This window comes from Aquarana catesbeiana, linkage group LG01 (assembly GCF_042186555.1).
Source record: "Aquarana catesbeiana isolate 2022-GZ linkage group LG01, ASM4218655v1, whole genome shotgun sequence".
Taxonomy (NCBI): Eukaryota; Metazoa; Chordata; class Amphibia; order Anura; family Ranidae; genus Aquarana; species Aquarana catesbeiana.
In genome coordinates, this window is record NC_133324.1 from 689,563,622 (window position 1) to 689,577,788 (window position 14,167).

The 14,167-nt window shown below is 41.9% G+C and overlaps 1 protein-coding gene across 1 annotated transcript in view; it reads left to right on the forward strand.

Annotated features, from left to right (window-relative positions):
- Positions 1-14,167, forward strand: part of ADAD1 (adenosine deaminase domain containing 1) — a 272,091-nt gene that overhangs the window by 159,043 nt on the left and 98,881 nt on the right. The window contains exon 6 of the mRNA XM_073603526.1: positions 1,464-1,590. Within this exon, the coding sequence (XP_073459627.1) occupies positions 1,464-1,590 (127 nt within the window). The remainder of the gene's footprint in view (positions 1-1,463; positions 1,591-14,167) is intronic.

The window sequence follows — 14,167 nt, forward strand, 5'->3', positions numbered from 1 at the left end:
CAGGCGTTTTTCTGCTGTTAACAATGGTGACCTTTTTGACCTTTACAAAAACGTGCAACTTTCTGCTTGAAAATGAAACGCTCAGGTGTGAATGCAGCCTGAAAGTTATAGAATCCACAAGCTGGTATATATCTGAATATTGATCAATCCTAAAGTACTGGCGGCCTATCTTATTTCTTGAGGACCTAAAATTCCAGGACAGTAGAAATACCCCCAAATGTCCCCTTTTTGGAAGACAGTCCAGGGTATTTAGTAGGAGGCATGGCAGGTTTTTTTTAAGTTTATGTAACATGATGAGAATTGTATCTACTTTTTACAAAATTTACCAATCATGTTTGCTTTGTATTCAGTGATACAAGTCCCAGGGCAAATTCTCATTTCTATGTGTATGACAAATAAAGTTTGTCATCTTTTCCCACAAATAGAACTTTCTTTTAGTGATATTTGATAACCTCCTGTGGTTTTAGTTTTTTGCACTATAAACAAAAAAACCCGGTAAGCTGTGCCCTTTTTGTGCCATACTTAGTGCTGAATACTTTTCTCGACCAATTCAACTTTTGTTTCATAGGTCCACAAAACATTTTCCCAGTAGTGTTACGGTGCTCTTTGGCAAACACCAGGCGCACAATAATGATTTGTATAGAGAACAGTAACTTCCTCCGTGGGGCACTGCTATGGACATCCTGCCTGTTCAAAGACTTGCATATGGGAGACTCATGAACAGGGATGTTTGCCAGTTCCAGTGATGAGGTCAAGTCTTTAGCTATTGTGTGTTCTTCTTTACCTCTTTTAAGGATGGTGCATTGTGCTTTTGGAGTCATCTTGACAGGGCACCCGCTTGTAGGAAGAGTAGTTACAATACTAAACTGTCACCATTCATAGGCAGCTTGTAGACTGATGGATGTGTAAACACTTCCAAGATTGCTCTGTATTCCTTTCTAGCCTTATGCAGATCAACTACTCTTGATTGTATGTCCCCAGAGAGCTCCTTTTTTCCAAGGCATGGTTCACATCAGCTGATGCTTGTATGAACAGAATCTTAAAATGTGTCTTATCAATCAAAGTAGCTCTTAACCACACCTCCAAACTCACTGCATTAACTGGACTCCAGATGTGCAAATTTCTGACCCCAATTTGGTTTTGTTTAAGTAATTGGTCTAAGTTCACTTACTTTTTCCTCCAGCACTGTGAATATTTAAGGGGTGTGTTTAATAAAGACTTGGGAAATTAGAATTGTTTGTTTGTCATATCAGCTTAAGCACATAGTTTGTCTAATTTTGTGACTTAGATGTGGATCGGATCACATTTTATGGCAAATTACTGCAGAAAGCCTGTTTAATTCCAAGGGGTTCACATATATGTTTTTGCCACTATATGTATGCTGATTCCTTTCCTTTACAATATAAAGGCATGCATTGCAATAGGTTGTATCATCTGTCAGATATGTTTGCCTTTATTTTTAGACGGCCAGGAATGGGAAGTAGTTGCAATTGGAACAGGAGACTTAAACTATAGTCAGAGCACACTGAATGATGGAAGAATTCTTCATGACTCACATGCTATTGTCTCTGCCAGGCGTTCACTACTCAGGTAAAGTGAAGCTGTTGTAACTGTGTTTGTTAATTTAATAAACCTTTTTATGATGTATAAGTTCTTTCTGATGCTGACTTTTAAATATTCCTGAAATTTTTCATAAATAAAAAATTATACAAAGAAAAAATTGCCTTCTCAAAGTCAGAATTCCATAAAGAAAAATACAAGGCATGGGTGTTTTACACTTGGTTGTATTGGTTCAGCTTGGACCAATATAACTATGCATATACCATACCTAGCCAATATCCATGGAAGCTGGAAATCCCTGAAATAGACACTACTACTCCAGCTATCTCTGCATGCTTCCATGTCCCACGCCCAGTGACTGCCCTGCAGCTTGGGTGCCATTCAGAGAATTTCCGAATGTATGTAAAGTTGCTTAGTTTGTCAGGTTGAAAAAAAGACACTAGTCCATCTATTTCAGCCAATTAAAAAAAACACACATACACAAATAGCAACCCCCCATATACACTATCCTATACCCAAAGTTCATCAAGAGGAAGGTAAAAATAAAAAAAAACAATAAATCATGGTCCAATTCGCTCCAGTGGTCCCTCCTGATTCCTCAGGATGCAGTGAAATTAATTCCCTGGCTCAACTACCCCTGGCATTATTACCTCTTTATATATTTTGTGCACTTAGGAATGCATCCAACTCTTTTTTTAAAACAATCTACTGAGCTGACCAGAACTATTTCTTGATGGAGTCTATTCCACATTTTCACAGCTCTTACTGTGAAGAAGCCTTTCTGTATGTCAAGGTTAAATCTCTTTTTCCATAAGTGAAGTGAGCCCCTTTGTCTTCTGTAATGAGCTGCAATTGAATAACTCTATACCAAGGGAACTATATGGACCACTTGTGTATTTATACATGTTAATTAGCCCCCTATCCTCAAGAGAATAAATTCATTTTAGCTACGCTTTCTTCATAGCTGAACTCTTCTATTCCTCTTATCAGTTTGGTTGCCCTTCTCTGCACCTTCTCAAGTTTCCCAACATCATTTTTGTGAACTGGTGCCCAGAACTGCTAATTCCTTATGAGTTCTTACTACTGATTTATACAGGGGCAAAATTATGTCTGGAGTCTATACCTCTTTTTTAATAAGAGTATTTTTCTATTCTTAGAAACTGCAACTTGGCATTGCTCCTTCTCTACCCTTGACTCCTTGAATCCTCCAGCTGTTCTCCTAGAATGTATGATGCATGCATGTTTTTGGCCCCCAAGTGTGTAACTTTAGATTTATAAACTTTAAACCTCATTTGCCACATAGTTGCCCAATTAAATAGTGCATTGAGATCGGCTTCTAAGTTGGCGATATCTTGTAATGAGGTTTTTCCACTACATCGCTTGGTGTCATCTGCAAGCACTGAAAAGGTACCTTTAATTCCAGACCCCATATCATTTATAAATGTTAAAAAGTAAGGATCCCAACCAGGGGCGGCTGGTGCTCAAAATTTGGGGGGGGGGGGGGCACAAACAAACTGAAAAATACTGAAACAAAAACATCAAATGCAGCCTCACTGTGCCATCAATTGCAGCCATCTGTGCCCCATCAAATGCAGCCAACTGTGCCCCATCAAATGCAGCCAACTGTGTCCAGCAAATCGCTCGCTGTCTGACTGGCACTTGCCCCATCATGGTGGCTGGTCAGGCAGTGGGTGACGGCGAGCTGTGGGACGGGTAGCACAGGTCAGGCAATGGCTCCGGTGTCCCTCCATGCGTCTCTTCTTGCCTTCTGGTAGGCGGCCAATGGGATTGCCTGTGCCTTCAGCCAATCAGGTGACGGGTAATATTCATTTGCTTTTCTAACACACTTGGGTGGACTGCGAGCGCAATGCTCTGCGCTCCAAGTCCACCTTTTTTGAAGCATATTAGAGCCTATGGCTCTAACTGGGTACGTCAACAAATATCCACTACTCTCTCTAAATAGTCTTTTTCCAAGCCTTTAGACTTTAATCTACACTTTAGCCACCTGTGGGGAACTGTGTCAAATGTTTTGGCAAAATTCAAGTATACTACGTCCACAGCCACTCCTTTGTCTACGTTTTTGCTTATTTCCTCATAAAAAGAAATCAGATTTGTTTGACAACTTTAGTTTTTTGTGAACTAATGCTGATTATTGCTTAAAATATTTTTCTTGCAAATACTGTTCTTTGTGCTCTTTTATTAAACTCTCCAGTATTTAGAAGGTAAAACTAACCAGTCTATAGTTACTTGGTGGCAGACTTTGATCCCTTTTTAAATATAGGCACCACATTGGCCCTACACCAATTCAATAGTTTCATGACAGCCGTTAAAGAATCTCTAAAAATTAGAAACAATGGTTTAGCTATAACAGAGCTCAGATCTTTGAGGACCCTAGGATGTAAGCCATCTGGTCCCGGTGCTTTATTCACTAATATTTTGTCTAAGCCCCTGTTCATACCCGTGTAACTTGTCATGAGATTTGACGGTTCCAAATCGCATGACAAGTCGCACCCTATTGTCAGCAATGGAACAGTTCAAATCAGGGCGACTCTGACTTTGTGGTACCGCACCGATTTGGTCAAAAGGTTCCAGCACTATTTTTGCAGATTTCAGGTGCCACTTGCATAGACATCTGTGCATGAAGTCGCACAGATCTCAGGTAGGTCTCACCTGAAATCACACTGACCTGCGGCTTTGAAATTGCGCTACTAAGTGAAGTAGTGCATGATTTCAAAGTTGCATTCAGTGTGAACCAGGGCTAAATGTTTCTAGACCATGTCACATTTGAGCCATTTTGGATCATTTGGGGCTGTGTCAATACGATCACCATTAGGGACCTGAGCTTCCCCATTTTCTTTTGTATACACAGCTGAGAAAGGTATTTAATACATTTGCCTTCTCTAGGTCTCCAATAACCAACTCAAATTATTTAGCAAAGGGCCTACATGCTCAGACCCAGCCTTTTTACTGTTAATATATCTGAAGAATTTTTTGGGGGTTTGTCCTACTCTCTTGCAGTCTGAAGTTCATTTTCAATTTTTACAGCCTTGATTACCTTTTTAGGTATTATGTTCTTTTATGGTCGTGTTCCTTTATGTTTTCATGTTGACCCGAGCCCATGGGAGTATATTTTCAGTGTGTTTGCATAGTCAGTTTGACACATTCCCATTTCTGTGTTTTTTTGTTTTTATGACCACATTCAGCCCCGAAACCCACCCCCCCACTATAAATTTTGGAGGCTTCGCTTAGACTTCTGGTTGAAGGGGGCTGCAAGAATGTGCTTTTGATCCACATTTTTGCAACTACCAACCACCCTCCCTTAAAGCGGAGTTCCAACCATTGCACTCCCTCCCCCCCCCCGATTCCACATTTGGCACTTTCGGGGGGGAGGATGGACAGCATACCTGTCTTTCACGGGTATGCTTTCCCCACTTCCGGGAGCGTCAAGGCTGGGGCTCCCTCCTCCTCCCCCTGTCGCCGGGCCAGTAGGAGAGAGGAGCGGAGCCTCGCATGTGCGCAGTAGTGTTCCCGGCGTGAAGCCGAAAGGCTACACTGCTGGGTTCCCTTATGCCGCATACACGTGGCTGGACTTGCCAACGGGCTAAACTCCGTCGGCATTTCCAACGGAAAGATTTAGAACATGTTCTATATCTGAGTCCGTTGGAAATGCCGACAGAAAAAGTCCGATTGGGCATACACACGGTCGGAACGTCCGACCGAAAGCTCCCATCTGACTTTTTCTGTCAGGAAGTCCGACCGTGTGTACACGGCATTACTGGAAATAGAGGCGGCATGCACCCAACAGCTGATGGAAACTTCAGCTGTGGTGCCGACATCTCTGGGCTCCAGGACAGGTCCGATTATTAAGTCAGCAGCTGCAGTATGTGCAGCTGCTGGCTTTTAATTTTTGCAGCGGTGGACGAACCTCCGCTTTAAGCTGCAATAGGCAGCAAAGTTCACCCAACATGTAGCCATTGGCGGGCAGCAAGCCCATCGAGCGCCACATATTCAAGTAAGTGGGAAAGCTCTGAAAGGAATAATAGCCTCACTGTGTCCTGTGATGTACTCAAAGAAAAGGATTTTACGGTTAACTATGATGAAAAAATCCTATTTTTTAGTAGTACAAACCGTACTGTAACTTACAATAGTTGTGTGTAACATGGGAAACTCTTTATCACCTTAAGGCATGTCAGGGCAATATGTTTATGTAATCATTACTGAGCTGTAGACACATGCCCATAATGATATATTATACGCATTGTACTCTGCTGTAATTCAGTATTAGAATTATTCCTCCTCATGCTGCAGCTTTGAGATCTTTTTAACAGCAATCAGTGCTTGTATAGTGTATGTGAGAACATCCCTAGCCGCACCACAGAAAGAAAGAGCCAAGACATTTTGCTTTACATCGGCATGTGACACAAGTAAATGACGGCATGAGCAAAAAAAAAAAAAAAAAAGTGCAGCTCTAACTTACTAATCAATACCACAATAATGGTGGAACCCTCTAATGTATGGAAATCTCAATGAACTTCAATATTACCACAATACTGGTCTCTGTGATATGTAACGTCACATATAATACACATCAAACTGAAAATAAAACATAAAAAAATGACTGCAAACTTTGCACTGATAATCATTCAGCGCAGACCCCCCTGTCAGGAGAGCCGCTGATCAGCCTCTAACGGCTCTTCCTATATACTCTGTGATCAGCTGTGATTGGACACAGCTGATCACGTGATAAAGAGCCTATGTCAAAGGGTCTTTACCAAGATCGGAGATGCGGTATGTCAGACTGATACACCACCGATCGACGTGCTGAGGGTGCGCGCTGGCTTGTTATCCTGCTGGATGTCATATGACGTATAACTGAACCACTTCCCAGCCGTCATGCTATAGGCCGGGCAGGAAGTGGTTAAATGATAGACAGTTTCCTAAAGCACATCAGTAGAAGTGAGGAAAGCAGAATTCCCATTAGGAAGATGCAAGGATTGGAAGTGTAAAATTAAAAGATAAATTCCGTAAAACCGTTTTTCTTAATTGTAGAGTACAGGACACTGGCAAAGTATTCATATACCCCGAGTTATATCTACCCAGGTCATACCTTCAAGTGTTTGGACACTGGCCCTCTGGGTGCCTTTTCAATAACCCTACCCCTCTGTTTTTTGCTAGTATCCTGAGGTGATCGATCTCTTCTCCTTTGCAGAGAAATTCCTCTTATATCAAAGTAGAACTTTAGGCAGGCTTTTTTTTTTTATTCTTTTCATTTTTGATAGATTAATGCAGGGTTATAACCCCTGTAAGGTTTATTTATGCCATCTTTGTCCCATTTGGAGAGATTTACCTTCTCTTCCTGGCCCTGAGCCAAACAGGAAGTGAGAGGAAATCCCTGCAAATTAAGGTAATTTCCTGGGGACCCCCAGGTCACCAGAACTAGTGTCCCACTGGAAGATCCCCCCCCCATAACTTTTCTGGGTACAGCCCAAAATTTGGGATTTTCTTTTACTTTCAATGATGTAGTAAAGAGGACAAATAGAGAGGGTGGATTTCTCTAACGGGGGCACAGACAGCAAAACAAAACTGACAGTTGTTCTAATCCACCTCCTCTGTCTATTTGTATTTAAAACATGTATCCATATATTACGTGGATAGGGGACAATGTAGGACAATGTAAAGTGCACAGAATAACTCAACAGGGAAGGATTTATATAAAGCAAACTTAACAGTTTAGTTTGCTTTATAGTAACTCTCCCCTGTTGAGTTATTCTCTGCACCTTACATATAAAAGTATTGCCAGCCCCCTGTCCATCCCTTAGCATCTGACCTCAGAAGGAATCATGTTATATTGTGTTCTACCTGGTGCACTATAAATCCTACAGCTTCTCAGCATGCTATCCTTGGTTTATCCAATGACCGCATGCCTGCTGTGATCCCCAGCTTTGTAGCTTTTGTATACATGGACTCACCTGCCGCTAAATTTTCACTTCATTATAATCTACAGTTTGATTTGATATTTGTTTTTATCCTCTATTAAAATTGTGACTTTACTAACTCCAGTCTTTTTGACTTTTTGTCTGTGTGTATGAACTGGTCTAAAGGATTCTCCCAAGATCCTTTGACTTCAAGCTGCAGCCAGTGTTTAGTGTACCCAACCAAACTTGTATCCCTTTTTTGTATGGGACAGTTGGATTTGAGGACTTTTTAGGGCTTTACTGAGCTATTCCTGACTATGATCAACATTTTTATTTACATCCTGAATCCCTCTTGTCTATTCCCATAGACTAGAGGAATCCTGGCATCTGTAGACATCTAAGATGCATATTCATATGTATCCACATAAGTGTTTTCTGCGCTCTGCAGTGACAGAAAGCCATTTCCAGTTTGTCGCACTGTCCTTCTGCCTATCCTTTGCTCCCAGAGTATTCACAAAGTTCTTAGCACCTTCTTTTATCCTTACCAGGACTAAAGGCACCCAGGTCAAAAGTTATCCAGATAACCTTTCCCTGAAGGATGCATCTCCCTTACAGCTGTCTGCAGTCATCTACATGACAACTAAGGATGAGCTCCGGCGTGTTCGCACACCCCTTGTGCAGAGCCCGCCAAGAAGTTGGCACTGCACTGCGCTAATCACAGGCAGTGAGAGATTTCCCGATCTCTGCAGCCGCGCATCGGGACAATGTCTCGCTGCCTGTGATTAGCACAGCACAGTGCCGACTTCCTGGCGGGCTTTGCACGTAGGCTGTGCGAACGCGCCGGAGCTCATCCTTAGTGACAACTCAGATGCTCCAGGCCTTCAGTTGAGTGTGTATAATTTACAAAATTCTGCTCTCCAGCCTTTTCTTCACCTGAAATACTTGGGTCTGTTCCTGGACACATTGCAAGCAAAGGTTTTCACTCTAGAAAATGAAAACACATGAGAGCCCACTCTCGGGATTTGAGATCAGAGACATCCTACAATGAAATACTCCATGAGATTTTTAGGCCCTATGGAAACCTCCTTTTGAAGCTGTACCATTCACCCAATTTTATTCGAGACCTCTCCAACGCATCTTGTTGAACTGGAAAAAACATGCTCAAACTACTCCATGCTCCTGTCTAGCCAGACAAGGAATTCCCTAATCACTGGAATGTGATAACATTTGGCAGTCTTTTAGGCTGGGGAGCAGTGTTCCAGTCCCTTGCAGTCCAGGGAACATGGTGACCTTTGGAAGCCAAGCTACCCGTCAACATCTTGGAGCTCTGAGCAATACAAACTACTCTGCATCACTCCCCACCCCCTTTCTGCAAGGATGCCCTGGGTGCATTCAGACAATACCACAGCTGTGGCCTGCATAACCATGCAGGGGGCACCAGGAGTCATGCATCCTTGATGGAATTAAACCAGATAATCTTATGGGTGTAAACTTGCTGTCCAGCGATCGCTGCAATCCACATAGAGTGGGCAGTTGAAAAGTGGACTAGCTCAGTCACCACTGTCACGATCAAAGGGAAATTGCCCTTCAACCAAACATCTATCTGATCTATAATAATTGGGGAACTTTGGACGTAGACCTTCTGGCCTCTAGATTCAGTAACAAGCTTCATCTGTTTGTCACCAGGACCAAGAATCCTCTAGCACTGGCTTTGAAAGCCCTAATAATTCCCTGGTCTCATTTCTGGCTAATTTATGCCTCTCCACCAGTGTATATTCTGCCTTGTCTGCTCAAAAGGTTAGTACAAGATAGGAAGACTGTGATTCTTATCACCAAGCCAAACCCAGAAGAACCTGGTACACAGACATACTTAGACTTCTTGCAGATGGCCACTGGCCTCTTTCCAACAGTTCAGATCCCCATTTCCCAGTGCTCTCCATTCCATACTGCTTTTCAGTCTCTGGTTTTAATGGCATGGCTTTTAAAGCCTAAGTTTTAAGAGTGGGGTTTTTGAGTCTGTTCTTCCTACCTTTCTATAAGAATATAAAGTCACTTGCAGAAAGAACTACTAATGTACATGAACATTCTTTTTTGCCTGGTGTAAACACAGCAGTTGAACCCCATAGATTATGCTGTGCCTCACGTGCTGGCCTTCCAATAATCAGGTCTTCACAAGAACTTTGCCTTATAATAGTTTATATAGTATAATAATGCCTTATATAACTATAGGCGTAACTTTTTTTTAGTTTAGGATGGAGTGACGAGGGATTAGAATCCTTGTCAGCTTTTTATTGGTGGCTGTCCCTTTGTTAGAGAGATTCGCCCTTGATCATCAGTGCCCTGATTACAATACAGCGCCATCAGTGCCACCAATCAGTGCCCATTAGTGATGCCTGTCAGTGCTGGCTATCAGTGCTGCCTATCAGTGCCCATAAGTGCGGCATATCAGTGCAACCTATGTGCCACCTCAATAGGGACAGTAGTCCAAGTGACCCTGGTGACAACCAAAGATTCCCTCACTTTGGAGGGATTTCCTCTCACCCTCCTGTTTTAGCTATGGGGCAGGAAAGGGAGAAAAATCTCCCAAATGGAATACTACAGATGGCAAAAAAAAACCTGAAAGGCATTATAAACTTTGGTATCCACAATGAAAAAAGTTTTGCTTTTTTGTTCTACTTTAATCACTTTGAAAAGTCAGGTTTTTACTTTGTCCACTTGTTTTTTACAGTCCTCTAGCTATGCACACTCTTGTCAAAACCTTTATTCAAGGTGTATCTCGCATCAAGCCTCCTTTGTAACATCCTGTGTTTCAATGAGATCTCAGCTTTGTTCGCTCTGCAGAAACTACCATTTGAACCCATCAGGGATATTCCCTTAGATGACCCTTCCTGCAAAGTTGCCTTTCTAGTTGCTATCACATCTGTTAGACGTGTCTTTGAGCTGGCAGGTCTTTCTTGTAAAGAACTGTTCCTCTTCCTTCACAATTACCAGGTAGTCTTACGTCAAGACTATATCTATACACACAGAGGGAGCCAAGACAAATTTGATGCTATTTGGAAAGGTTGGGCAGAAGCTTGGGACCATAAGGAGGGACCCCTTTTTTAGGGGTTGGGGGGGGGGGGGGGGGAGTTACAGTAAGGGGAGGAAAAGATATGGTTGTTTTTTTGTTTTGAGGGTGAATGTCAGAAGGAAGAAAATGTATCTGGATAAAATGTATGTATAATATGTACTGTTGTACATATTACTATACTATGTACATCTCTCTTCATTGCCTGCACATAGCCATTAGAGTCTACCTCCAAAGCAATAGCTTTGATCAGAAAGACGGACTCCCTATTTGTCCTGTCCTCAGAACCTTGCGAGTGGCACCCTGCTTCCAAACCTACCATCTCAAGATGGATAAGAAATCTGATTGCTAGAGCTTATATTCTCAAGGAGAAATCTCCTCCTGTACATTTAATGGCCCACTCCACCGGATCAAAGGGAGTTTCTGGGTCTTAGCAGCACCAGGCCTATGTAGCATAGCTTTGCAAAGCCACCACGTGGTTCTCTGTTCATTCTTTTTCAAAGTTCAACCAGGTGGCTGTCCAGTCTTTTGCAGATGCAGTTTTTGGCCATAAGGTTCATGCAGCGCCACTCTGAAGTTGGGTCTTGTTGGGTTTGTTGGTACAGTTCTGTTTGCCTAGTTGTTGCCCAGCCTTTTTCATTGCTTGGGGAAGTCCCAGGGTCTATGAATACCTTGTCTGTGACCTGTACTGTATGGTTAAGATAAGAGGAATTGTAACTTAACTGTAAATTCCATTTCCTGGAATACAGTACAGGACACAGACCCTAACTTCTATTCCTAAGTTACTCTGCATCGCTTGATACAAAATTGAGTAATCACGATGTGGGGTAGGGTTATTAGGGAGGTGCCCAGGGGGTCGTTTCCTCAAAATCTTTACCTGTGTCCAATCACCTGAAGGTTTGAGCCTATAACCAAAGGTCTATAAATACTTTGTGTCCTGTTACGCTACTCCAAGTTATGGTATTTACAGGCAAGTTAAATTGCCTCCTATTACATATAGTAAGGCTGTTTTTGCATCTTTGTCCATCTGCATTTGAGATTTGAAAAGCCCTAATAGACCGAGCAACTACCATTTTCTCTGTTGCCATTATGGTACATGGTAGTGTCATCTCTCTATCTTTAGTCTGCTGATTGGACAGTGAAGAAACAGACTGAGGTTGTGTCTCTGCTCACTCTTCTCCCTCTGCTCTTCAGCTTGTGAGCACATTTGTATGGGACATGCTTGCTTCCAGTGCTGTCCTCCCTCTCCTAGTCATGTCAAGGGATTTCAGGATGTTGGTTTCAATTCAGGTAATTGTACTACTTGCATTTAAACTGACTGTCATACAATAAGTATGGAGAATGTCACTGTTGACCATCTAAAAGTGCCTGTTTTCTACATGTGTTTGATTAAAGGCTAAGTTCATCTTTTAGTAACACGTTACCAAAAATATAAAAATAACATAAAAGCGTGTACACACCCAGAGGCTACCTCCTCATATGTTTATTGGAAATAATTCAAAGATAACAGCATCACATGTCTCATATACCCCCCTCCCTTTCCACATATACCTACAGGACACCCCCCTCTACCCGTAACCCACCCACACCTTAAACCCTCCCTCTAAAATCTGCCACGTGGTCCTCCCATAGGCAGCTGGGGTAAATTATACCACTAGATAACCCCCCAAAAAATCCTGGCTCAAGGCACGTGCATATGGTTTAGATTGACATACAGGGACCGTGGTCTAGATGGTACTCCACCTTAAAACCAAATGGGTAAATGGAGTCCTAATAACTAGGTCAGTAATTGCCCAAGTGGTCCGCCACATGAAGCTAAACATGTATTAAGCATGGGCTGGCAGTGCACCTGCAATGTCCCAGCAATCGCGTGTGCAATGCTCTGTTGGCTCCCAAGAAAAAATAAATACACTTTTTTTTACCTGCAAAACTTATCCTATAAAGTATTTTTATGTCAGATACCTGGTTCAAGCATGCTTTCAATTACTGGTCAGAAAGTGTCAAAATTGCATATACTTGTTTTGGGTCAGCGACTCAGCATTGAAGCTAAAGCATCAGCATGAGCTAAGAAGGTATCATCTTAAAAAATAAATAAATAAGTTCAGCAGTGGCATCCTTCATTATGCTATCATGACAGATTTCCTTTAAATACGCATTTACAGATGTAATAAAGTGGTTGTAAACCTCAGTCATGAAAGCACATACAGTATCTGACAAAAGTGAATACACCCCTCACATTTTTGTAAATATATATCTTTTCATGTGACAACACATTACACTTTGCTATAATATAAAGTAGTGAGTGTACAGCTTGTATAACTTGTGTAAATTTGCTGTCCCCTCAAAATAACTCAACAAATAGCCATTAACCACTCTCCGCCCGCCGGCCTTAATATGACGTCCTTGACTTTGTGCAGGTATATCTGAATAATGCCTGCAGCTAAAGGCATCATTCAGATATCGGCTTTTTCAGCCGGCGTTTCCCTACACCATAAGAAAGATCATAGCGGCTGTTGCAGGAGTTCTAATTTTTCCCTTTTCTATCCAGGACTTTGGCTTAACATACACTTTTTGGAGTGGCGCGCCGCACATGTGTCGCTAGTAACACATTTACTTGCAAACGAAAATGTTAAAAATGTACATTCTCTTTTAATATCGAAGATTATTTTTTGCAATCTCTTTTGAGAGATGAAAAGAGGGGGCTATGATGTTGTAGCTTCCCTGATTTTTATGGAGGCGGAATAGTTGTTACAATCCAGTAATCAGCAAAAATATTACTGTCAGTTTACTAGGCATGCTATGGTTAAATGAAATATGCAGTGGGGAAAATAATTATTTGATCCTCTGCAGATTTTGTAAATTTGCTCACTTACAAAGAAACAAAGGTCTAATTTTTATCATAGGTGTATTTTAAATCATCGTGACAGAATATTAACCAAAAATTCAGAAAAAAGATTTAATACAAATGTTATAAATTGAGTTGCAGTTCAGTGAGTAAAATAAGTATTTGCTCCCCAAGCAAAACATGACTTAATTTTTGGTGGAGAAACTCTTGTTGGCAAGCATAGAGGTACGACGTTTCTTGTAGTTAGTGACCAGGTTTGCACACCTCTCAGGGGGGATTTTGGTCCACTCTTCTTTACAGATCTTCTCTACATCCTTAAAGCGAAGTTCCGTCTGCCCCTCAAAAAAATAATTTAATATTAGGACACTTACCTGTCCTGGAGTCCAGCAATGTTTCCACCATTGTCGGTAGGGGAACCCGGCTGTGAATCCTTGCGGCTTTACGGCCGGGTCCCTACTGCGCATGCGGCCACTTAATGTGCTTCTTTTTGAGTCACTCCTTTGTTGCCTTGGGGATATGTTTTGGGTCATTGTTATGCTGAAAGACCCATCCATGACCCATCTTCAGTGTTCTGGCTGAGGGAAGAAGGTTCTCATCCAAGATTTTACAATATATGGCCTCTCAATGCGGCAAAGTCGGTCTGAACCTTTATCAGAGAAGCAGCCCCAAAGCATGTTTCCACCTCCATGCCTGACTGTAGGGATGGTGTTCTTGGGGTCATAGTCTGCATTTTTCTGAAAAAAATGCTGCAAAATTTTTGCACAGTGTCTTCAAAAAAAT